This window comes from Capra hircus, chromosome 1, assembly GCF_001704415.2.
Source record: "Capra hircus breed San Clemente chromosome 1, ASM170441v1, whole genome shotgun sequence".
In the NCBI taxonomy this organism is placed as follows: Eukaryota; Metazoa; Chordata; class Mammalia; order Artiodactyla; family Bovidae; genus Capra; species Capra hircus.
The window spans coordinates 112140278-112167553 of NC_030808.1; the positions used below are offsets into that span (position 1 = coordinate 112140278).

Genomic DNA, 27276 nt, shown 5'->3' on the forward strand with positions numbered 1-27276 from the left:
CTGGTAGGCTGCAGTCCATGGGGTCGCGAAGAGTCGGACACAACTGAGTGACTTCACTTTCCCTTTTCACTTTCATGCATTGGAGAAGGAAATGGCAACCCACTCCAGTGTTCTTGCCTGGAGAATCCCAGGGACGGGGGAGCCTGGTGGGCTGCCATCTATGGGGTCGCACAGAGTCGGACATGACTGATGCGACTTAGCAGCAGCATGGTATTGTGTCAGTTACCACAAAGATCAAGTTAGTATATTTACTTTCCACTTGCTCACTCACTAATTTAATTGAAAATCTCCTATGTATCCAGCACTGTGCTGAATGATCTCCTATTCTCTTGGAGCTGTGTGGGGAAAAGTCCACGCAGATAGTTCTGGGGATCTAAGTGCATAAACACTTATGTTGATAAATACTTTAAACATACCCATTTAACTGAAAAATAAACATTAAGCTGATCATTACTATCATGTACTAACATCACTAGTAAGCAGAGACTAAGATGATTTGAAAGCTATGAATGCAACTGAATCTTGAGATCTCAGATTTGGTTCTCACAAGGTTGAGAGAAGCGTTACGTGGACAAGCTAGGTAGGGGACGGAGTTGCAGGATGGCTGAACAATAGAAAGGTAGGTGGGGCTGAAGGTAGATGCTAATTCTGAGTACAATAATAGACTCAAAGAAGGTTTGAAGGAGCTAAGGACTGCTTAGACTAAAGTGTTCTAGGGAGCTCTGTCCACAAACAAAGTAGAAGAGACAGACAATAATATGAGAAGAAACCAAAGGTAGTCTGGCACTTTAAGGAAAAAATTTATATTTTGATTAAATCCTCCTATATTCTTAGATGCTTTTAGAAGTACTCAATAGAAAAAGAACATTCCACCTTTTAACGTTTATTCTAAGTCAGCTTCTTAATCCAACAAAGTCCCTCTTCTGAATGAACATATTAGAAAATTGAAATATACATACTCATCCTTGTCCACCTTTTCTCGAAGTTTCTTTAGTTGTCTATTTTGGCCAAACCTCAAGTTTTGAATTATATTCTCAAAGTATTCTTCTTCCTGGTAGCTCAACTATATTAATTTAAAAGAATTTTGAAAACAATATTAAAAACGTGTCTCCAAAGTTTTGCTAAATAGCATTAAGGGATTAGCACTTAATAAAGTTAGCAGAGAGCATTAAAACTTGCCAAAGAAAAATCAAGTTCTAATTAACTATACAAGTCACTGCTGCTCTGGCTGAATCATTCCTTCAGTGTATTCTTTTCTAATTAATCAAACGAAACTAAGTGTCAAACAAGCCCTTCTATATCAATCCTTACATGACAGATAACAGCATTCTTATTTACTGTGTTATAAGAACACTTATGCTTCTAATCCTCAAAATAATTTTATGAAGATGTGCTGTTATCACCATTTTAAGGTTGAAGAAACTGAGGCACAGACAAGTCACTTGTCCAAGTTCATTCGTGATGAAGTTGAGATTTGAACCCTAGGAGTCTGACTTTGAGTTGATGCTCTTAGTCAGTTAGTGTGTGGTAGAGCTGAGATCTGAACCCACACAGTTCAGCTGTGAGGCTGTGTGTTCAGCCACTAGACTCCTGCCGCAAGGGCCCCGAGGATTCATATGCTACAGTGAATTCATTTTTTAAAAAGTCAAGCTTTTCTGCAATAGAAAAAGAAATGAGGGCATGTGCCTTGCAAACTCTCTATTTAGGCTGGTAATAAACGATTAGAAATCATCATCCCCGGATCTAGGCAAGGACAACCTTGTCACCAAGGTGGCAAGTAGTCGTGGAGACTACAAGGTTAGCAATAAGCTCTTATCTGACCCTGAAAGCCATACTTCAATCAATTCTGGTTTCATCATTTACATTACACAAGGGGAATAAAACAGTTTCTCATTCTCAAATAATAGATGCTTTTTTTTCTAAACAGAGAAGACATGATCAGGTTAATCCAGTGGAGGAATAATTAGAAATTGGATAGAAATCTGAAGATTTGACTTTTCAGGCATGTATAAGAAGCCTGAATACTGCCTGTTTATCACTTAAATATCTATGCTTTAATGCTCTTAAAAAAAAAAACAACAAGTTTTTATTACTACTCTTAAAATGGACTATATGGAAAGCAAAATAAGAAAACCAAATATAGACCAGGCCAATGAAACAATAAGCTAACACTAAAACAGACATAGTTCTGGCTTCAGCGTTAAAGGCTTAATATAATAAGAGCTCTGGTTGTATGCCCACATACGTTCTGCACCACCCCTCCCCCTCATAGCAAGAAACAACATTGCCCCCAGCCTCAGGCATCATCAGTGCAGACTCTTTTTAAGACTTACCTCAAGGTACTCATTATTCAGTTTGTCGTCATTTGAAATAATGTCATCAGGATAGCCAATTCTTTCTTTAATTGCTAAGGCCTATGAAAATTATAATATTGAATGTGAGCATGATTATGAACTTTTAAATGCAAACTTTACGATTATGCCCTTGACTGGAAATTGAATAACTTGATCCATACTGTTTACAAAATGAGTATTTGACCACACTTAAACAGAGATCTTTGCCATGGCTTCTTCCTGGAATTCAAAATAAAAGAGTCCTGAAATTTGGCTTCTAATACCCTATTCTCATAGTCTGAAGCTTGCCCAAGAAAATTAACACGAAAAACTGACAAGTCTTTGTTCCATAGGTATTGGAACAAAGGTATTACAAACACAGGTATTACTCTTATCAACTTTCCTCTGTAAGGCTTTTTTCTTCAATCTTATAGTCCATGGAGTCGCAAGAGCTGGACCCAACTTAGCGACTTAACTACTACTACGACTACTACTATAGGGGAAATAATATTTAGAACTCCTGTTCTAGTAGCTTATCTTTCCACTTCACCAATGCAGCTGAGAAAACAGATGTGGGCTTACAGGTTCAGTGCTAAATATTCTTCTTGAATATTGGTTCCTGGAGTTTTGATGTTCTCTTTCCATCTCCAGAGCTAGTGTACCCAACTTTCCACAGTTAAATGAATGATATTAGTTAAATGAGTAGAAAACAGGGTTTTCCTTGTTATACCATCTCATATTTACCACTTGCTTACTATTGTTTGTGGATGTGCATGCTAAGTTGCTTCAGTTGTGTCTGACTCTTTGCGACCCTATGGACTGTAGCCTTCCAGGCTCCTCTGTCCATGGGATTCTTTAGGCAAGAATACTGGAGTGGGTTGCTATGCCTTCCTCTAGGGAATCTTCCCAATCCAGGGATCAAACCCGAGTCTCTTAAGTCTCCTAGATTGGCAGACCAGTTCTTTACCACTGGCATCACATGGGCCATCCTTAAAATTGTTTGCTTATAATTATTTCATTACCGCTTGCTTGTGGGTGCTAAGTCACTTCAGTTCAGTTCAGTCGCTCAGTCGTGTCCGACTCTTTGTGACCCCATGAATTGCAGCACGCCAAGCCTCCCTGTCCATCACCAAATCCCGGAGTTCACTCAGACCTCGCGTCCATCAAGTCAGTGATGCTATCCAGCCATCTCATCCTCTGTCGTCCCCTTCTTCTCCTGCCCCCAATCCCTCCCAGCATCAGAGTCTTTTCCAATGAGTCAACTCTTTGCATGAGGTGGCCAAAGTACTGGAGTTTCAGCTTTAGCATCATTCCTTCCAAAGAAATCCCAGGGTTGATCTCCTTCAGAATGGACTGGTTGGATCTCCTTGCAGTCCAAGGGACTCTCAAGAGTCTTCTTCAACACCACAGTTCAAAAGCATCAATTCCTTAGCGCTCAGCCTTCTTCACAGTCCAACTCTCACATCCATACATGACTACTGGAAAAACCATAGCCTTGACTAGACGGACCTTAGTCAGCAAAGTAATGTCTCTGCTTTTGAATATACTATCTAGGTTGGTCACTTCAATTGTGCCCAATTCTGAGTGACACTATGAACCATAGCCCACCAGGCTCCTCTGTCCATGGGATTCTCCAGACAAGAATACTGGAGTGGGTTACCAAGCCCTCCTCCATGGAATCTTTCCAACCCAGGGATCAAACCTGCGTCTCTCATGTCTCCTGCACTGGCAGGTGAGTTCTTTACCACTAGCGCCACCTGGGAAGCCCACTTGCTTACTACTTGGTATTTCTTTTTTTTACTTCTCTCACTTTTCCTCAAAGATATTTGATTCAATCATACCACATTGCTCTCAAATAATTTAACTAATTTACATTTTTCATGAGGTATTAAGCTTGCATCTCTGAGTTATTTGTTTTGCCATCAAATGGATGCGGTTTTGTTACAAATCGATTTCATGAGTCTAGGATTTCCCCAGTGGATCAGACAGATGTGTCAGCTAATCTAATAGGCCCAGCCTATTTTCTTTCCATACTGTCAGCCCATAATAAATCACTCCCCTCTCAGTGGTATTTTATTTCCTAGATGTTTCCCCAAAAGGTATTGTAAGGGATACATAATCTACAGAAATGGGAGGTACTACATAAGAAAGGATATATTGTAAAATATTGGGGGTAAATACTGTGACCGCTTCCCAGGTGGTTCAGTAGGTAAAGAATCCGCCTTGCTGATGCAGAAGACTCAGGAGACATGGGTTCAGTCCTTGGGTTGGAAAGATCCTCTGGAGAAGGAAATGGCAACCCACTCCAGTATTCTTGCCTGGAAAATTCCACAGAGGAGCCTGGCAGGCTACAGTCCATGGGGTTGATAAGAGCTGGACATGTCTGAGTGACAGCATGCATGCACTATGACAGAAACGTGAAGCAGGCTCTTTCACTGAAGGACATCTTAGAGTCTACAATTAAGTAATTGCAAGTATCCAAGAGGATGAATTTGTTTGCCTATTTATTCATTCAATTTGTGTTCTAGGGTCTACAACAAACCAGGTACTTTGTAAGGGGTTAAGGATACAATGCAAAAATTTCTGCTCATGGAGAGTTTATTGTAAAGGTCAATGGTAGGCAATAAAATGAATATTAACTCTCAAGTGTGGTGTATGATGCCATAAAATCATACCCTAGAGGCATGTAACCTAATCAAGGGTAGGATCAGGGAAGCCTTCCTTCAGGAAGTGTTGCCTAAACTTTTTGAGTATGGGAGTCTTTCACAAAGCCACTTGTATATCCAGAGTTTTATATCACCTTGGGAAATGATTAAATCTAGAACAACTTAATTGGTTACATCAAAAAGAACCATGTTATGACAGCTAGAACATGAAAGGAGCAAATCCAGCCTGAACTTCTGAGGAGCTAGACAGAGTGCTGCAAAGATAGCTATACTGGGGTGCCAAATTCTAGATCTGAGTCATCCAGGGTTCTGTGGCCACTGAAGAAGATGATCCTTCTATGTGATCTAATCCTGAAAGAAAACTAGACTTCAGTTGGATTCTCTTATTATAAATAGATTTATGGACTCTTTCTGTGTTAATTTTAGAGAATGGTCTGGTCTTCCTGCTACTCTAACTACACAGGAATAATCATGTTGCATGTGAATACTGCTTTTAAACCACATGCAGTTTTCACTGGACGTATTCCTTCTAGTTTTATATAGTTATCAAGACACTGGCATAGTAAATTTAAATGTGAGATTTTCTTAGAATTTCCATTTTGCTTACTCTATGCAAGATGTTAAAAATCTCAATAAAAGGTGAATAGTGGGGGTAAATAAGAATAGTTTATAAAGAGCTCCATCAATATCTCTGTAACTGTAGGACATCTATAGTATTCAAATAATGTACTACCTCACTTTGGCTTAATAGAAATTTGGTATTATTTTCCCTAGGTTATATTTAAAAAAAATAGCACATTTACAAATTTTTAGCTAGAAATTTGCATTAAAGATTGTTGAATATTGGTAGAAGTCTTTTAAATATGTTTCATAAAAGGAGGAAAAATATGAACCACCGATAATATCTTTTAATGTTTTCTTATTCACACAAGATTTTTCTTATTTTCTTGGTTTGTGAAGACTTGTTTTTTAAAGAAAAGGAGTTTTTTCTTTCAAAGTTTTGAGATGAACATGGAGAGTAGGAGCTAGTTGCAAAGAGATAATGAAAGATGAAAATCATAGGAAAAAAAGCTTCATCCATGAAAATTGTTCCTGTAAATGTTACATCTTGAAAGAGTATGTTTTATTTTATACAATTCTTGATTACCATATTTTCCTCAAATATCTTAAAAGTTTATCTTTTCTTATGGATTTTTCTTTGGTAATTAGCTCTGCTTTGCTCTTTACCTTTTCCTCAGCTTTCTTTTTTGTTTCAGCATCCATCCAAGTTAGGTCATCTAAAGTCTGAATAAAAACCTCCCGGATCTGGGCAATTAAATCCTCAACCTTAAACCAAAAGAACAGAAAGCAAATGTAAGCCATGAGATAATTTTTTGTAATAAAAATTAAGAAAAATAGAATTATAAGCTGTGTTGATTTAATAATGTTAATAAATATAAATTTATAAATGATCTAAACAAAGGGATAATTATATTTTTAAAGCAGCACTTCCATTATCAACACTAATGATTTAATAGATCTTAATGTATACATTAATAAAATTCTTCTTCAAAATGTATGGTTTCCATTACCAAGAAAGAAGAACTAACATAAAATACTAGCCGTCATTACTATTAATAGTTTAGTTAAGCATGAAGTAGCATTTCAATAGATTCTTTCACCTTGCCTTTAAGTTCCTTTGTCTTCACTTCAGTAACAATAAAAAATAGAGTACTTGGCTTATACTCCAAATGAACTCTGATTTACTTTCTGGTTTTTTAAGAAAGAATACTAATTCTTAGTCAATTTTGCTAATAGAAGAGACTATAAATGACTATATTATAAGAACATGTGACTAAGTATTGTGAATACACTGCTCCTGGAAAATGGACAATTGCTTTTGGGTTAAACAATATTAGGGTTAGAAAAATATGCAGACCCTTGGGGGAGGGAGGAATGGGAAATAATGGCAAATGGTAATTCAGAAGTTCTCAGCCAATCAGTACAATTTTAGGAAAATCATGGACTATTGTGACTGCCCAATGACGCAAACTGATAAGAGTACTGTGCTGAAAACATTACCACATGTTTACTATCTCCAGGAAATGCCGCTTCCACATAGAGCCTTCCCACGGCATTTTCCATATTCCCATTGACATAGTTTGCACAGCGTCTCCAAGTTGCTGTTTCTGATGTTGTGCCATAAAGAGCCTATGGGAGAGAGAAAGGAAATGGCGTTTGAGCAGGGGTAGACAGCCGAAGTGCGGCGAGAGCACACATTTCACAGGACTCTACTCTTATGTCTCAAATTCTTTCAATATCCATTGCATCTCCTCACACGTCAGGATGTCCTTGCATGGGGAAAAATGCAATCCAATAGAATTATTACTTATATATGATCTGGAAATAAGGTATATTTTCAGTAGCAAGTCCTAGAAGAACTGTTGGCTACTGCAAGTTAATATCCTTCTGGACCACTTTAGGAAAAAAACTCTGCCCCGCCAAATCTCAAAATAATGCTGTTGCCACTGCATAAACATAAACATGAAACAATATTCAATATATGTAACCTGGGAGAGACCTGGTATACAAGAAAACACATTGCTGTTTTTCAATGCTTTTGCTGAACTTCCAGTACTTAGAACTGCATGTGTACACATTTAAGTACCAATAAAGGGATACATTTATGGAAGGAAAATTTAGCAAAACACAACTTTTATCTTCTTTAGTTTTTAAAATATCTACATTTTCTTTTAAAGGTAAAAAATTAAAAATTTCAATCAATCAGAATTATTCCCTTCCCATGACACCAACCAATACATTTGTGAGAATTTCTCCTTTTTCACATTAGGACTTTCTCACTCCTCTCATATTAGGACCAAAATGATGATTGTTTAAGTAATATGGGTACAACCTAATAAAAGGTCTTAAGGGTATCTCCAGGTAGGTGTATTCTCAGTGGGTAGTCCACACAATGTAGTCCATCTGTTTGTATGTCTACTGTGCTCTGAGTGCTAGAAAAATCAAATTAATTGAGGTAGATAGCCCTGAAATTACTTGGAACACAACACCAAACCGAGCCAGTACTCTATCATGAACTGCGCAAATAACCAAATGCCCTTCCTTCCAGGGCTATTCAATCATGGTGCCAAAGTAGACATAGGACAACAGAGCACCTGAAACCTGGCTTTCCTAGGCAACATGGCTTGAATACAGGCAAAGTAACCAACATTTGGCCTTCTGTCTCCTCACAAAGTTTACCACATTCTAGCAATGGACATGGCAAGCCTTCATAACCATGGATCTTTTTATGCTTTAAGTCTTAAGAAAAGAGAGATTTTTTCTTCACCTTGCGGAAAGCATTTCTGGACTCCTTGTAGTTTCGGCTGAGGCTGCTTACAAGATCCATTATGAACCGCCAGGACATTAAATTTTGAAGATCTCTGTATAAAAAAACCCACCACCCAGCAACAGAAAAGATGAGGCTGCAAAGCTTCTAAAGAATGATATTAAATGCAAACTTTGGGGACATGGGCACGCTGACATACCTACCTGGCAGAATATTTGGCAAGAATGAGCTTAAGATTGGTTAAATATTCTGGAGCATAAACAATCACTTCTTCCTCATGTGGAATATTGATATTCACGGTTGACATGATTTCATTTGTGAAATTTGACCAGCTGAATGGCTGGAAAAAAATCAGGCACAAAACATTCAGTAATTATGGACTTTTCTTCTTGGTTCCAAGAATCAGTTATGGTTACAGGGTCAGACACGGTTACAGTATCAATTGTAGCACGATATAATTATCACAATGGTCAGTGTGATATTTGTTTGGACTTCTTCTTTAATTGCTTCTGTCAGGTTTTGAATAACAATTAGTTCTGCAGCATAATTATTTAAATGCAGAATTAAACCAACCATTTAAGAGCAATAACAAAGCCTCTAGGAGTCTTATGGTAGAAATCAGGCTCAATGTCATATTCTTGGTCCAGCCCATATGAGAGACAAAGAAATTTAGCTATAATGTTTTCTAGGTTTAAGCAAAAATTTAAATGGGTATAATATGCATATTCCTTAAAAGTGTATGCTAATAGACACTTCGTTTTAGCACAGTAATCCATTTCAGTGGAGACTGTGTTGTTCATGAAAGTGAAAGCACTCTATTGCTCTAGCAGAGGTATAAGCAATGGTAATGATGCAACATACATGATCCCGTGAAGATGGACAAAACGTATTTTATGCGATCAATGTCAGGTCTATATAGACATGCAGTTTTCACACTTCAGAAGCTGGATTTGGAGTTACTGAAAGATAGAATCTTGTTTCTCTGTTATTCTTTCAGTGGGAATTGTGGTTATTCAACCTCCAATGGATATAAAGGGAAGACAGCAAAAGTGAAGACTACGCAAATCTTGCTGAAATGCCACATTTCAATGCTTGAGAATGTTTAAGAGTACTGATATATTAGGCTACCTAGAAGTACATAAATACACTGATCACTTACTCAGTATGAGGTGCTATGGCTTTTCTTGATTTCCTTTTGTGGCTTGGACTATTTTCTCAAAACATTTATTAAACACATTATATTAAAAAGCTTTATGTAAGAAATTCCTGGTTTATTGCAATTAGACAATAAACAAAACAACTGCAACTGTTTATTGCAATTCCAAATAGAATTCCATCACTGAATGTGGTAGTTTGTAGATTTTATGCATGTTGCTTCATTATCCAATTGTGTGCAACAGCTCACACACAGAATATATGCATAGCTTGGAAGAGATTATTAGATACTAGCTAAGGAATTACAACTAAGCAAAAAGATGTCAATTGACATTTATAAATGGTACCATTTATAGATTTATAGATTTTTCTGTTTCCTGTGCTCTATTTCTCCATTATTGCTTTGAACACCTCCATAGATGGCCCTGATGAGAACATGGCAAGTTCTATGAATAAATTATTCTTTTTTTTGGAGGTAAGAAGTCTGGTACATATTATATGACTGTCCAAGTCCCATAGTTATATAATGGCCTTTCAGAAGGATTTTCCCTTTTAATGTTTCCAAGCCCTTTTTTATGATACTTCCTAATACTATTCCATAGCTGCTTTGAAAAGGCTTTTTATCTTTGAAATTCACTCTAATTAAATATAAATACAATGATTTAGAATAGTTTTTTTCAAGTCTTTTGCTAAAGTCAAATGGTTGGTATCATCTAAATTCATTTTGATGTTCAATTTATCTCAATAAATTAAAAAAATTATTGAATTTTAACTGCATTTTAATATTAACTTTGAAAATGACATAAGTACTTAAATCTTGCTACTTACCTTCCCATTGAACTCCAGTGAAAATTTATTTTGGACCTCAGCTAATGTCATTTTGTTATAAAGAAGCATTGGATCATTTCGATCTTCAGATTTAGTTGTAGCCTATGGATTTAATGTTTTATTATTATTTTAGACCAACAATTCTTTTGAAAAATATAACTATATATAAGGGGGAAAGAAATATGGCATTGGTACAACATAATTATATTTAAATTCTATTCTGTATTTGTTTCATAATTTATCTTGTCACATCAAGAAGAAAAGAGAAATTAAGAGATTTTAAGTATATTTAGTAACAATCATAGAGACTTGGTTAGTGTTAAGTATGAGGGCTTCTTTTGTGGCTCTGTCAGCAATGAATCTGCGTGCAGTGCAGGAGATTGCCTGCAATGCAAGAGACCTGGGTTTGATCCCTGGGTCAGGAAGATTCTCCTGAAGAAGGCAACAGATACCCACGCCAGTATTCTTGGCTAGGAAATCCCATGGACACAGGAGCCTGGCAGGCTACAGTCCATGGGGTCTTCAAAAATCTTTTTATATTTTTATAACAAACCACATCAGCAATATTTACAGCCCTCTTTCCTTCCATGGCTAATGGGCAGCTCAGTTGTGCCTGTGGCTATTTCATATAATGATTTTCTTGAATAAAGTCATTTCCAATTAATCCCTCAAACACTCTGCTGCTGCAACTGCTACTAAGTCACTTCAGTCGTGTCCGACTCTGTGCGACCCCACAGACGGCAGCCCACCAGGCTCCCCCGTCCCTGGGATTCTCCAGGCAAGAACACTGGAGTGGGCTGCCATTGCCTTCTCCCACTCTGTCTGCTACCCACCACCATTCAGTGTCCTAGTTAAAATTCAGACAGGAAAACACACATACACACACACAATGATTTCTGCCAAGAACTGAAGGCAAGTGAGACCAAGAAAATCCCTAGTACACAGTGCAGGTACGTGCCAAATTATCTGAGGAGAGTGCTAGCACTTACTTCTGTGACTGTCCGCTCATGTGGCCTAACGAGTTTAGTGCTATCATCAGCATCCAGTATTACTGTTTTCACTGACTGAAAAAAGAAAATTTCAATAACAACTCCCCAACTAGTGGTCAAAAGAAGTAGAAGCAATTTTAAGTGAAGAGAGACAAAAGGTAAAAATGGGAATTATTTCTCTAGTTAACAATGACTCGTGACTTCAATTCACTGATTTATTTACTTCAAGAAAAATGCAAAAAGGCAAAATGGTTGTCTGAGGAGGCCTTACAAAGAGCTGAGAAAAGAAGAGAAGTGAAAGGCAAAGGAGAAAAGGAAAGATATACCATTTGAACGCAGAGTTCCAAAGAATAGCAAAGAGAAGTAAGAAAGCCTTTCTAAGTGAACAAAGCAAAGAAATAGAGGAAATCAATAGAATGGGAAAGACTAGAGATCTCTTCAAGAAAATTAGATATCAAGGAAAAATTTCATGCCAAGATGGGCACAATACAGGACAGAAACAATATGGACTTAACAGAAGCAGAAGATATTAAGAAGAGATGGCAAGAATACACAGAAGAGCTGTACCAAAAAGTCTTAACGACCCAGGTAACCACAATGGTCTGGTCACTCACTTAGAGCCAGACATCATGGAGTGTGAAGTCAAGCGGGCCTTAGAAAGCACTGCTATGAACAAAGCTAGTGGAGGTGATGGAATTCCAGCTCAGCTATTTCACATCCTAAAAATTATGCCATTAAAGTGCTGTGCTCAACATGCCAGCAAATTTGGAAAACTCAGCAGCAGCCACAGGCCTGGAAAAGGTCGATTTTCATTCCAATCCCAAAGAAAGGCAATGCCAAAGAATGTTCAAACCTCACAATTGCTCTCATTTCACTTGCTAGCAAAGTAAAGCTCAAAATCCTTCAAGCTAGTTATCAACAAAAGGTGAACTGAGAACTTCCAAATATACAAGCTGGATTTAGAAAAGGTAGAGGAATCAGAGATCAAATTGCCAACATTTGTTGGGCCATAGAAAAAGCAAGAGAATTCCAGAAAAAAGTGTACTTCTGCTTCATTGATTACACGAAAGCCTTTTACTGTATGAGTCACGACAAACTGTGGAAAATTCTTAAAGAGGTGGGAATACCAAACCACCTTGCCTGCCTCCTGAGAAGCTTGTATGTAGGTCAAGAAGCAACAGTTAGAATTGGATATGAAACAACAACCAGTTCAAAATTGGGAAAGGATTATGTCAAGGCTGTATATTGTTATCCTGATTATTTAACGTCTATGCTGAGTATGTCATACAAAATGCCAGGCTGGATGAAGCGCAAGCTGGAATCAAGATTGCCAGGAGAAATATCAACAACCTAAGATAGCAGATGACACTACCCTAAAGGCAGAAAGTAAAGAGAAACTTAAGAGCCCCTTGATCAAGGTGAAAGAAAGCGAAACAGCTGGCTTAAAACTCAACACTCACAAAAAAATGGCATCTGGTCCCATCACTGCATGGCAATTAGATGAGGAAACAATGGAAACAGTGACAGACTTTATTTTCTTGGGCTCCAAAATCACTGCAGATGGTGACTGCAACCATGAAATTAAAAGACGCTTGCTCCCTGGAAGAATAGCTATGACAAGCCTAGAAAGTATTATGTATCAAAAAGCAGAGACATCACTTTGCTGGCAAAGGTTCGTATAGTCAAAGCTATGGTTTTTCCAGTAATCATGTACGGATGTGAGAGTTGGACCATAAAGAAGGCAGAGTGCCAAAGAAATGATAGTTTCAAACTATGGTGCTGGAGAAGACTCTTGAGAGTTCCTTTGACAGCAAGGAGATCAAACCAGTCAATCCTAAAGAATCAACCCTGAATATTCACTGGAAGAACTGATGCTAAAGCTGAAACTCCAATACTTTGGCCACCTGATGCGAAGGGCTGACTCATTGAAAAAGACCCTGATGTTGTGCAAGACTGAGGGCAAGAGGAGAAGGGGGTGACAGAGGATCAGGTGGTTGGATGGCATCACTGACTCAATGGACATGAGTTTGAGGAAACTATCATTCCTGAGATAGTGAATGATAGAGAAGAAGCCTGGTATGCTGTAGTCCTTTGGGTCACAAAGAGTTGGATATGACAGTTAACTGAACAACAACAACTTAAAGATTATGTTTGTAACATCTGCCTGCAGTGATATGCTGAACACTGTTAAAGACACAAAGAATTTTGAAGTAAGATAACAGTAATATTACAGAGCTGAGGCTGATCAAAGCAGCACACAGTCTGATAAGGTACAAGTGGTAAAAACCCAGGGTAATAAACTATGCTTCTCTAAGAATTCTGTTTCCAACACAGAACTACATGTAACCTATCAAACTGCCATTCATCCAGCTGCAGCTCCAACCAATGTCTGGTTCTGATTCTAGACTTTTAGTTTCATACAGCCCCAGGAAAGCTAAAATTGCCCTCAAAGATCTTTCATTTTCAAGATTCTGATGGCCAACTGCCAAGCAGATGGGGATTTAGGACTGTAGGTTGCTGGTGGCAATGTCACAGCTCTATGGATCCTAGACTGAAACGGACTATGAGATCAGTCAATAACCTGGATGCTGTTTAGATGGAGTTCACTTGCTTGAGACTGCAGATCCTATCAGAGGAATGTCAGAACAGAATGTGCCAACTCAGCCTCTATGGGCTGACCCAGAACCAGAGGAGTCTCAGCAACAAACCCCTTTGGTTTTGCTGATAAACTCCTCCTGTTAGATCTCATCTGAGCTAATAAGCAGCCTGACAGTCTGAACTCAGTGAATTTCATACAGTAGTGTGGCCATGTTAAGAGGCTAATACTTCTTTGCAAAGGGATAGAGACAATTTCTGTGGTCACCTTAAATTGTAAAACTTTAAAATAAAGCAAAATTGTCTACATTAAAATTAAAACAGCTTTGCTGAATAGTCATCACATGTGTCCTGAATCTCAAGGGCATCTCAACAACAGTGTGACTGCAAATAGTTAAGATCTTGACGTGTTCCAGTTATAATAGGTCATTAAACAAATCTAGTTTAATATTTGTCAAAATTAGTATGTCTCCTGGATGTCTGGAACTTGGTTTACTAAAAAACTCCAGTTTCAAAGGTCCTCTTGAAGTCAATGATCCATTACTGAGCTGTACATTTTTATCCCTTGGTTGAGGAGTTGTACATTTTACTCTTAAAATACAATAGAGAGGAGAAAGAAATAAAAAGCAGTTGACATTATTCATTGTATCAGAGAATATGTGTTTTACATTGGCAATTTCTTTTTCCAAATCCATAACTTTATTCATTTCCAAAGAAAGCTGGCTTTCATTTATGGGCAGTCCTCTTTCCTGACGAATCAATTTGGCCACAGAAATCATAAAATCCACATATGCCGTACAAGCCTGCAAGAAATAAATAACAGTACATTACTGAAGAACCTTCTAAATATTCATCATGGCACTTAAAATTAAAATTTATTTTCAATTCAATATTCATTTTTGGTAACAGATGAAGCACAAAATAGAAACTCATTTCTGAATCTTAAAAGAAATGACCTGTACAGATTCTCAAACTCAGTGTGTCTTTGAATCATAACAGGATTCTCAATGTACCTTTGAATTAGAACAGAACAATGAAGGATCACTCTAAAAGTACTAAGTCATTTAAAACCATTTGGTTATGGAGATTTTATAATCTTCAACTTTTAACCAAGTTATACTGCTTTAATAATACACTCGCAAAACACTGGGTAAGCAGTAAACTAGCATTTTTTTTCTTAAAAATACATTCTTTTGCCAAATTTCCTTTTATCAGGTTTTTTCTGCTCATATAAATGTTTTCTTTCCAACTATACATGAAGAGATGGCCACAAGCATATCACATTATCAAGACATCTTTTAATCGTCTCATCTTTTAATCGTCTCCTCTAGCCAAACAGTACTTTTTTTTAAAAAATGAGACTGTTTTCCCATGAGCTCCTCCAAGACAAATCTGTGGGCTTTAGTTAATTCCATAGCTGGTTCTTATTACTGTGAAATTTCTAATATGCCATTTTGACTATCAGCTTTCTTCCAAGAACTCAAATTTTTCCATTTTCTCTTCACACACATTTAACCGTATGAAGATAAGCTATAACCTAGTTATGTTATTGACCTTTTACAGAATGTATAAATCCCTTATTCAAGTTCTGACTGGCACTGAACCCAGGAAATTGAATAACACTTTCATAAATCTCAGCCCATTGCTATTTAGTTATTATCTATCAGCAGTGTAAATAACTTAAAATTTACTCAAAATTTGAAGCCACACATTAAAATTTACTCAAAATTTCAAGTTCCAGCATCAGTTTGGGAAGGGCTTCCCTGGTGGCTCAGTGGTAAAGAATCCTCTTGCCAATGAAGGAGACTAGGGTTCAATCTCTGGGTCAGGAAGATCCCCTAGAGGAGGAAATGGCAATCCACTCTAATATTCTTGCCTGGGAAATCCCATGGATGGAAGACCCTGATGGGCTGCAGTCCATGAGGTAGCAAAAAAAAAAAAAAAAAATCGAACACCACAGCAACTAGATGAATTAGGAAGGCCATACCACACGTCTGGGATCAATGGGTGGTTCTGAGCTTCAAATGTATGTCCACACAGGATAAGTATGAAGAAGAGCTGAAGAGTACTTAACCCTTTCACAGTTTCCAGGGGGTTTTATAACCCTGCTGATTATCAGTGAAAGGGGCATCCTTCTTGTCACTTTGAACGAAAAGGCACATTTAAATTCTCAGTGACTCAAGAGGATCACACAAAAAATTTGTAGAGAAATGGAAATATTTTATCAAATAAGAACCTAAGCAAAATGTAAGCTGTTATTAATTTGAAATTCAAGAGGACATCTTTAAGTAACATTTAGATACTGGTATTCCATGACCATTATTAAATGCTAAGTAAACAATTTCCTATTTACTTAGACAGAGAGAGAGGGCTCTCTCTTCCAAGGATACCCTGCAATTAGGAGGCTGTCTAACTAGCATCTCTATCCTGGATCTGCTGTTCAATAAAAATTTCATCTGTTTCTGTATTAAACACTTAATCACTAAGGTAACAGGGATAAAAGGATGTTTTTATGTATAGTCCTGCCAACTTCATTCTTTTCCTCTTAAAAAGTAATCAGAATTCTTGTTTCACTTTGAAGAAAACAAACATGTCTGAGTTCATACCTAATGGGACCAACTATTCCAAAGTATAAGCATGCGGTGTTTTGAATTAACTGTATTTCAAATCATATAAATTCATCTGCATTCAGCAGGGAATTACTACTGACTGCAAAGAAATGGTAATTTGAATTTTCCAATATCAATCTCTAAGATTTTTTTGTACACTATGGGATGCTTTTTTGTTAATGAGGTGAGAAAACAATAGCAAGAGTGCTCTCCTCCATTTCATTGACTCTGCAATGGTGTTACTCCAGTGTCTTCATCCCTAAAGATGTATTTAAAGGCTACAGAACTTGGCAAGCACAAGAACTTTGTACAATGCTTCCAACCTGCTGAACTGGTAAAGTTTCCCAGAAAGCTAGAAGTATATGATATCATGGACTTCTGGGATGCTTGAATATTAAATACAGTTAACATAGAATACACTCTTTCCTTTAATGAGCTCCATTACCTGGCAAAATTTTACAGTGTGACTGTTTAAAACATGTTTCAGTATCTTTTTTTTTTTTAATTGGAGGATAATTGCTTTACAATGTTGTATTAGTTTTTGTCAAACAACATGAATCAGCCATAAGTGTGTGTGTGTATATATATATATATATCCCTTCCCTCTTGAGCCTTCCACCCACCACCACCCCCATCCCACCCCTCTAGGCCATCACAGAGCACCAGGCTGAGCTCCCTGTGTTATGCAGCAACTTCCCACTCGCTAACTGTTTTATACATGGTAATGTATGTATTTCGATGCTACTCTCAATTTATCCCACTCTCTCCTTCTTCCACTGTGTCCACAAGTCCGTTCTCAACATCTGCATCTCTATTCCTACCCTATAAATAAGCCATTTTTTCTAGATTCCATATATATGCGTTAATATGGTATTTGTTTTTCTCTTTGGAGATTTCCTTCAAAAGCTAGGAATAAAACTGCCATATGACCCAGTAATCCCACAACTGGGCATAGATTCTGAGAAACCATAATTCAAAAAGACACATATATACCAAAGTGTTCATCACAACACTACCTACAATAGCCAGGACATGGAAGCAACCTAGATGTCTATTGATAGATAATTGGATAAAGACGTTGTGGCACATTATGTACAGTGGAATATTGCATGCTCGGTTACTCAGTTTTGTCTGACTCTTTGCGACCCCCATGGACTGTAGCCTGCCAGGCTTCTCTGTCTGTGGGATTTTCTAGGTAAGAATACTGGAGTGGGTTGCCATTTCCCCCTCCAGGGGATCTTCCTGACCCAGGGATCAAACCTACAACTCCTGTGTCTCCCGCAGTGGCAGGCAGAATCTTTACTACTGAGTCACCTGGGAAGCTGACAATGGAATGTTACTCAGCCGTAAAAAGGAACAAATTTGAGTCAGTTGAACTAAGATAGATGTCATAGTATCTTGATTTTATCTTCTTTGGATTCCAAATTTATCCAGTAGCTGTCAAAACCCAGGCTTACTGCTGCTGTTAAATCCTTTTTACAAGAGAGGTTTTCGTGGTAGCCCAGTGGTTAAAAATCCACCCTGCAATGCAAGGGACACCGATTTGATCCTTGCTTCAGGAAGATCCCATATGTCACAGAATAGCTAAGCCTGTGTGCCACAACTACTGAGCCTGTGCTCAGGAGTCCTCAGACCACAACTACTGAGCCCCGGCACTGCAACTACCAAAGCCTGCAGCACCTAGAGCCTGTGCTCCACAACAAGAGAAGCCACCTCACTGGGAAAACCACGTGGCAACAAAGAGCAGCCCCTGCTCACCACAACTAGGGAAAGTCTCATATAGCCACAAAGACTCACCACAGTCGAAAAAAAAAAAAAAATCTTTAAAAAGTCTTTTCTACAAGATATGATTCTACCTTAAGATATTAATTTTCTTCCTTGAGATACTTCTAGATATGTAAAATGCCAAATAATACCAATTATAATTTGGGGAGAAAGTAATCAACACATATTTTAACCTTAAACAGTCTATTAGCCAGAATATTTTTTAAATCAAAAATTTAATTTTTATTTTCTGTCACTAATAGAGCAGCTAGATATTAGGACAAGGGTGAGAGGCAGCTATCTTCTTTGACAGTCGTAAGATAGCCTAGTTGAAGCTTTGATACAGTGAATCCTTTACATGAACAAAAAAAAAAAAAAACCCACTGAAAACAAAAAACCTAAATATCTATGTAGTCTTTCCTTTAAAAATAAAACATTATAAATCCCAATGCTTGTAGTAGCAAGTTCGAAGATTGGTTTTAAATTATACACTATTGCTGAGATATTTACCAATACCTAACACCAGGAACTGTTACTCTAATTCTTTCATTTGCAGGACCAGGCAATAATATTTATATGTTGGCTCTGTTCAGAAATTGGATTCCTGTTGCTTAGAAAAAAAGCTGCTATTTGTTGGAGTTGCCAAAGAGCAAGAGAGCAATGTCATTCAACTATTGTCCTTCACACTTAATATCTTTGTTAATAAGTAACAGCAAGTCCCAGGGAAGAACAGAGAGCACTCTGGAAATACTGCCCAATATTTGTGCACCTTGGTATGCCAACAACCATGGACCAGAGGTTTCATTTCCCGGTCACCTCAGTCTTAGCAATTTTCTACCCTTCCCTTTCCCAGATATTATGTGGAGCATTAAGCAACTGAAAAGTCACAGAACTGTCTTATTCCTAGCCACTGATGCCAGGGGTATTATTCAATAGTGTTACACGGGATGTTTTGTGAGGGAACACACAGGGTCCCCACCAGGAGAGATATGTTTCCTCTCAGAAGACTATGAAATTTTTTCCACTTGACAAAGCATGTCAGGGATCATGCAGCTGCCAGAACACAGAGGCTTGCTCTCCAAAGATGGATACAGACATACAGAATCACACAGCGATTCCTGGAGACAAGAAGTGAGAAAGTCCCCAGATGCTAGCAGGACTCAGAAACAGGAGAAACATAGGACACAAGAGAATCCACTGTGGACAAACATGGGGATGGTCAGAGGCTTTTGTCAGGTTATTAATGAGAGCACCTGCAGATTCACATGAGAATTTATTGCGTAACTTCTAAGGTTTGTTGCTTATGTTTGGGAAGGTGCATGTACTTCTTTTTACAAACTGAGTTCAGTTGATCTAAAAAATTTCCCTTGACATATCCACCAAGTCCCAAGTTCAAAAGCTCCTTTATGTTTTGTTAAACAGAGATACTTGGGTGAAACCTCCTGACTATTAGTCACCTGATGCCCAGAAAGAACAAAATGAGGTCAGCAGTTTCCCTTGCAGGATATGTTTTATCAAGTCAACCAAGCAGCAGTCAGAGCAATCCTTTTAAAAAACCAATCCAAATCACATCTAAATTATCCACTGATCCGGAACGCCAGTCATTCACCTTTTATAACACTGCCTCCATTCACCTATTTCCTTAAATTGTTTTTTATCGTCTATCTCCTCTGATTAGAACATGAGAATTCTATGTGAATTAAAGACCATTTCTGCCTTGTTTCCTTGATATCCTTCCTGTCCAGAGGAGTATCTGTCACATAGTAGAAGCTCAATAAAAATATAGTTAAATTGTAAGTATACTGAGTAAATTTCCCTCACTGTGTCATCAGCCTCCTAATCGTAGTCCAAGTCCAGAGCAGTTTCTTTGAGCTTGCATTTTGGGTAAGCAGGCAAACAAAATCCTCTCTGGTTTACCCAAGTTCTAAATCCTACTCATCTAAAGGACTGAAAATCTCAGTTTGTGCTATTTCCAGAGTAGGTACAGCTTAGAGAATTTCCCTGGAGTGTGATTTCTCTTATTCAGTACACAAGCCTTGGATCATCTCTTTCTGGCTTCTAACCATCTCAACCGTATTCTAAGTCCTCTTTCTTCATCCCTAAAGTGTTTCCTTTTTACCTTTTTTTTTTTTATGAACATCATATTTTTCTAACTGCTCTGAATTTCTTCATAACTCTCACCTCTTCTTCCTACCCTGCCATGCCTCATAGCAATATACTATATAGCTTCTAATCTCAAACTCCTTTGCTACCTCCTCAGGTTTTCATTAACTAGATGAGAGATTTTCCCACTTTTGTTTTAGCCCTGAAATGCTCTATTCAGATGTTTTGTTAATGCATAAACAAGTAAAATGAATCTTTAAGAAAGTATACATGAAGGCGCGGCTACACAGATCACTGTCACTGGCACACGCAAAGTGGTCCGAACACTCAGAAACCACTCTTGCGGCTTATTCTACCTTCTCAGACAAACATAGAACATAAACATAGCTACAATCCAATTATGCTCCAATATGTTGGTCACCTAACCTGTAGATTTCCCTATGAAGGAGGACAAGATAACAATTAGCCTTGCAACACTAAGGAGGTAGAGAAAGAGAAGATTTGAAACCAATTCCATTCTCCCAAATAGAGTGTAAAAACTCTTCTGAAGGTGTGATTTTTCAAGAAAATTAAGGTTGCTATTCCTTCCAGTGAATCGTATGCAAGCACTTTCTCACACGAAGTAGCTGGTTGGTTCCATTTTAAAATTCTGTGAATGGGATGATTATTTTTTATAGGCAATGGGTATCTCTCATATTGTTTTCCTAGCATAGAAAAATGTATACTCTTGTACAGGATAGAGTTGTTTCAAATCTCATTACTTCTGTCCTCTGAGGTAGCAGTGTGTCATTAAGCGATGTCTTCAGATAATCAGAATACCTCTGAAATAAAGTTCTATCTCTCCAGCAAGAGACTTCCAGCATGAGTGGCTCCTTAATGAATCCATTTTGAGAGCACAATTAAATCCCAATTTTTTAAATAAATGTATATATTTGTTCAGTGTCTACACAGATGTCTATGTGGCCTTTCGCCTAATATTTGGCCAGAGGGACACTGTGTGATCAGTTTTACACTATAAACTCTTGGAAAAAGACAGTGTTTGTCTAGTTTGGCACCTTGCGTCATCCACACGAGTCAGCTTAATTCACTATTTTCATTGAGAGCTGCTCTCCAGGTTTTTTTCTTTTTTTAGAAATTTCACCATCTAGAAGCAAAACTAGTTGGAAATCAGAAGACAGGATCATGACAAGGGGAGCTACACAGTAGCTATTTCCCAACAACTTCTCACAACAGAACCCTCTGTTCTCTTTCTTCTTGGTGGAAAAAGGGTCTACTTTCCTGAGCCATTGAGATGGGTTGACAGTCAATCAAGGGATCTACTTTCCTGAGCCACTGAGATGGGTGGACAGTACCAAATAGCTATTCAGAGAGCCTGGTTCCCTGGACACAGTGCTTGGTCAAGAGAAGGGCAGGTGGCTCGGTCAGGATCAGAGCCCTTTCCTCAGAAACTGATAGACAGTAACAGAGATGGGATTTCTTTTCTCTAGATTGCAAAGCTGCCAAGGATTATCTTTGATGCTGCAACAGAAATAGCCTGCTAGAAAAGGACTCCAACACAGCAGAAAGTAGAGCCTTGAGAATGGGAAAAAGAGTTAAGATGATTCAGTTGAACCCCTGGAACTTTACAGTTAGTTAGGTGTGGCAAACAAACAAAATACATTTTTTTACAGAATTTAAGTTAGAGTAGGTTTCTATTGCATATAATTAATGTTCCTGACATATGGATCTTCTAATCCATGACTTGAGCAAATCATTTTGCTTATTTGGGTCTCTATTTTCTTAGTTTTATTTATTTATTTTTTTATTTTTTGAATCTTCCTACTTTTTATTATTTTTTTTTAATTTTTTTTTATTGGTTTTGCCATACATTGACATGAATCCACCACGGATGTACATGCGTTCCCAAACATGTACCCCCCCCCCCACCTTCCTCCCCATAACATCTCTCTGAGAATATATTTCTTTGCGTTGCTATTGCCTTTAAGGCCTATTCCCTCTTTAGGAGGAAAAGTACAGAAAACAAAAAGGAACTGAGGTATTTAAGTTCAGAACAATAACGAGAGAAATACAATATGCATTTCTCAAAATATAACATTCAAAATTGCTGAATAAAAGCACACAAGTTTGAAAAGCAGCGAGTTTTTTTTTTTTTTTTTAACGAGAGAAAAACAGGTTTTGTTTTAAGGAAGGAGGTTAGACATAGTTCTTGAAAAAAAAATGCATTACCTATTTTCATCACTTAGCGGTATAATGACACATTTTACTATTTTGAATGCCAAACAAATATTAGAACACATAAATTCCATTCCTAGGATATCAGAAGCCCCCAAATACTTCAGTGTAGTGGAATGGACCTCCTTGTAATTACAGGTGCTGTTTTCATTGCTCATAAGAAGTCTGGTTGTAGAATTGTAAGATGATTCCCTAGAAAGAGGGATCAAAAAAGACCTGGGGGAGATGGCCTTAGGTAATGATTTGATCAAGGCAATCTATAATTAGAGTCCCTTTGATCAGAAAGGGATGCTTCCTCTTCCCCAGCCCCTGAGACATATCTGCAAACCAAATGCCATATCACAGTGTGAAAATCACTGGCTAGAGTGACAGACAAAGAAGCCAGTCTTCTCTAGTCAAAGATAAAGCACCTTTCCTGTCCTCACTGACATCTTCCCTCTCAACCATTCATCCATAGATTCTGCAATAGACATTAAATATATAGAAATCTGCATGCTATGAGAACATATATGTCCTTCATCTAGACAAAAGCTCCAGGAAAGGCCTTCATGAGTAAATAAAATTCAAACTTAGACTAAAGGGATTAGGAGAAAAAGAGGAGGGCTGGCCAGATGGCACGCACATGTGTGTGTGTGTATGTGTGTGTGTGTGTGTAGTGTTCTTGGCAAAGGAAACAGCATACATAAAAGTGTATAAGTGAGCAACCTAGAGAGGTGGGATGGGGTTGAGGGTGGGATGGAGGTTCAAGAGGAAGGGGACATAAGTATACCTATGGCTGTTTCATGTTATATATATGTCAGAAACCAACACACTACTGTACAGCAATTATCTGCCAATTAAAAATAAATAAATTGTAGAAAGAATTAAAAAAGAATAAAAGTGAAAAAATCAATGAAAACCATTGTTATGCTGATACAATAATATTGAGATTTAGTCTAGCTTTATAAATTCTCCACTAATGTTATTTTGTTACCCTATCCTTTTCACTATTTTTTCTCCATGAATGATAAAACCCTAAAAACAAAGTACTTGAAGGGACAGAATTCTTTCAGAGATAGCAGAGTAGTGGAAAAACTAGAATGAACTTTTATTTGATAGCTGACTAGGGATGCAGATGAAACCAAGTGAGGGATTACAGGTAGTAATGACTGGGAAAGGGTAGCAATTATCATGAGAGAAATAAGTAGAAAATTAGAATTTTCTCCATATATACTCTTCCCCCTACTCCTAACACTCCAAAAGAATGGATTTTAAGATGAGAAGAGTATAGAAATGTTCTAGCAATTACCCATTTTCAGATGACAGAATTTCATCTCATAAAAAGAAAAAAGAATTCCGTATTATATGTAGACTCCTCGCAACTGGAAGGACATTGCTTGGAGCTTGGAGCACTAAGCCGAGGCATATTCTGAGGTCAGAGGTTAGGAGGAAAGAGTGCAGTGACCATATAGCCATAGTTATGGAAGCGGGGTAAGGCAGCCAGCATGCTGTTTGCTTCTCTTATCCAGATCACGAGAGGGCACCTAATTTGAGCCAATAATAACTTTCTAGCTGAAAGTGCTAGTGCTACTGAGTTTTCTAAATCATTTGTTCATGTAAAGAATTCTACTACTATGGAATACTACCCTTAGGAAGTTGGAATGAGGTGATGGATGAACAGAAGATAGGGACTACAGTTCTAACTCTGGTTCTACTATTGTTGACTAAGCGTTCTGACAAAGACTGACAACCTTTGGGCCTTGGATTTCTCACTTATCAACTCTAATCACATTACTAATTCCAGATTTAATCTCCACTCCATTGCTTGACTATAAATATTTTGACTATAAGAATTTTCCCAACCAGTGGATGCAATGGGTAGTAGAGACTGCCAAATATAAATATCTTTGGTCTGAGCTCCTCTTCTTTTCGGTAATAGAATCTTGTTCCCTTTAACTAAATTGTAATAAGGCATACACATGGCCACTTGCTTAATACTACATTTCTCAGCCTCACTGATACTTAGCTGTGTCCACATGACAATATTCTAAGCAGTGGAATGTATACAACTTCTGCATCACTTAAAAACAAGAAATTGCTTGTCTACAACTACCTCTTTTTTTTTTTCCTATGAACTGAAATGTGAACAGGGCACTGATGAACCAACTTTGACCAAACGGACTACAAATAAAACACCTGAGGAGGTTGATATTAGAGCAATAGGTCAAAGAAAACAGTGCTCCTGGCCATTCCCATGAAGAGAGCTTCCTATCTCTCGAGACAGAACTGAACTTCTCTCTTGCTTCAAGATCCCAACTAATTTACAAACTCAAATGTCTACAGAAACCACAAAGTCAATAAAAATCAGTGAATTATCTTGATGAGGACTGCCCAAGTCTGGAGAACAAAGTCCCTATCTGAAGGAACAGCCATAAAAAAAACTCTGTCCCACAACCACATGGGGATGTAGGTCTAGGGTTTCCAATCCTGGTAATTTATCAGGAGATCTGGATTCTCAGGTAAAATCTTCAGTTTTTATAAAATCTTGGCAACTAATATAAAAATTTTTTTAAAAATTAGCCACAGGTTAAACAAAATGCCTCTCTATGTCTCAAACCTATGACCTAGATTATGACATTCTATTAATTATGAGACAATATTGAATACAAAATGCACAAATACACCATCCTCTTAACAACAGGATCCTTTCCAAAAGAAAAAAATGCAAAAAGGAAACTTTATCACATTACGTGTATACACTGACTGCCAGGTATACCTTGATATCAAGAAAGTTAAAATACAAAAAATATGTATCCTTTTAGTTGTTGTTTAGTTGCTAAGTCATGTCTGACTTTTTCGAGTCCCCATGGACTGGAGCCCGCCAGTCTCCTCTGTCCACAGGATTTCCCAGGCAAGAATACTGGAGTGGGCAGCCATTTCCTTCTCCAGGGGATCATCCTGGACCAGGGACTGAACTGACATCTATCTCCTGGATTGGCAGGCAAATTTTTTGCCACTGAGTTACCAGGGAAGTCCTCACATATCTTTATAAGGTTGGATAAATTCAGTATGTTTTTAGGACAAAATCCTAAATTTGAAAAACATTCCAGTTAATAACAATGAAAATGTAGTATAATGAACCAAAATTCTTCAATCACCCTCAACTCTGCAATAGGAAGCAGCTAGATAGCTTGTAAAGCCAACAACTGCAACCCACACGATACCTGCATTGTCAAGAACTCAAATATCCCACACCCATTTGATTGTCTATGACATTAATTGTGGACTTTTATATTTATCTTTTTCTTCATTTCAATGCTGTGTAGCCACTCATAAAGAGTGGCTTTAAATAAATTCACTTTATAGTGACTTTATTCCATGGCTTTTGAACTTAATAATGAGGCAAAATGCACACTCAGTATGAACATATAGAGTTAATCATTTTAATTAAGAAGTAATTTCAGCCACACCACCTCTGACCCGTTAGAATAAAAGGTAACTAAACTTACTTCTGAGCCTCAAATTAGGAAAGAAAACATTTATGGAACCAAACCTTCCCCAAATACTTAATACATTACACTGCTAAGGTTATCTTCTGTGGTTCCTTTGTATCAACAAGCAAGTGAACACCAACACCAGCTTGAGCAAGGCAAGGCTGTGAGACAATAAGAAGCAGCGTTGTGGGGTGTGAACAGAGTCAGAAGGTGGCCACAAAGGTTTGTCTGAACCCAATGCTCCTTGTGGGTAGCCCTCTGAAAGTTAAATAGGAAGGCTCTAGAAGAATGGTGCTGAGTACAATGTATGTACTTACTAGACCATTCCCCGGTCTTCACTGGCACTGACCTAGACCATGATTCATCTGTTCATTTTTTAAATCATTTGAATTTATAGAGAAAATAAGACATTTAAAATTGGCTTTTCAGGGAGAATGGATACACCATGATATGGTTGCTGATATGCAGATGACACCACTTTAATGGCAGAAAGTAAAGAACTAAAGAGCCTCTTAATGATGGTGAAAGAAGAGAGTAAAAGAACTGGCTTAAAATTTAACATTCAAAAACTGAAGATCATAGCATCTGGTCCCATTACTTCATGGCAAACAGATGGGAAAAAAGTGGAAACACAACAGATTTTATTTTCTCGGGCTCCAAAATCACTGTGACTGCAGCCATGAAAGTAAAAGACGCTTGCTCCTTGGAAAAAAAGCTATGACAAACCTAGATAGAGTGTTAAAAAGCAGAGACATTATTTTGCCAGCAAAGGTTTGTATAGTCAAAGTTGTAGTTTTTCTAGTAGTCATGTACGGATGTGAGGGTTGGACCATAAAGAAAGCTAAGCACCAAAGAATTGATGTTTTTGAACTGTGGTACTAGAGAAGACTCTTAGGAGTCCCTTGGACAGCACGATCAAATCAGTCAATCCTAAGGGAAATCAGTCCTGAATATTCATTGGAATGACTGATGCTGAAGCTGAAGCTCCAATACTCTGGCTACCTGATGTGAAGAGATGACTCATTAGAAAAGACCCTGATGCTGGAAAAGATTGAGGACAGGAGGAGAGGAGTGCGACAGAGGATGAGATAGTTGGAAGGCATCATCGACTCAATGGACATGAGTTTAAGCAAATTGTGGGAGATAGTGAGGGACAGGGAAGCCTGGTGTGTTGCAGTTCATGGGGTCACAAAGGGTAGGA

General features: G+C 37.8%; 1 protein-coding gene across 7 annotated transcripts in view; it reads right to left on the minus strand.

Annotated features, from left to right (window-relative positions):
- The window catches only part of MME (membrane metalloendopeptidase), a 108695-nt gene that overhangs the window by 38800 nt on the left and 42619 nt on the right, over positions 1-27276 (minus strand). For all 7 annotated transcript variants that reach the window (XM_005675416.3, XM_018048650.1, XM_013965601.2 and 4 more), the window contains 8 exons: positions 14563-14697; positions 10311-10412; positions 8531-8667; positions 8328-8421; positions 7061-7189; positions 6227-6325; positions 2334-2414; positions 960-1063 (listed from right to left, as the gene is read on the minus strand). In XM_005675416.3, coding sequence (XP_005675473.1) covers positions 960-1063; positions 2334-2414; positions 6227-6325; positions 7061-7189; positions 8328-8421; positions 8531-8667; positions 10311-10412; positions 14563-14697 — 881 coding nt within the window. The remainder of the gene's footprint in view (positions 1-959; positions 1064-2333; positions 2415-6226; positions 6326-7060; positions 7190-8327; positions 8422-8530; positions 8668-10310; positions 10413-14562; positions 14698-27276) is intronic.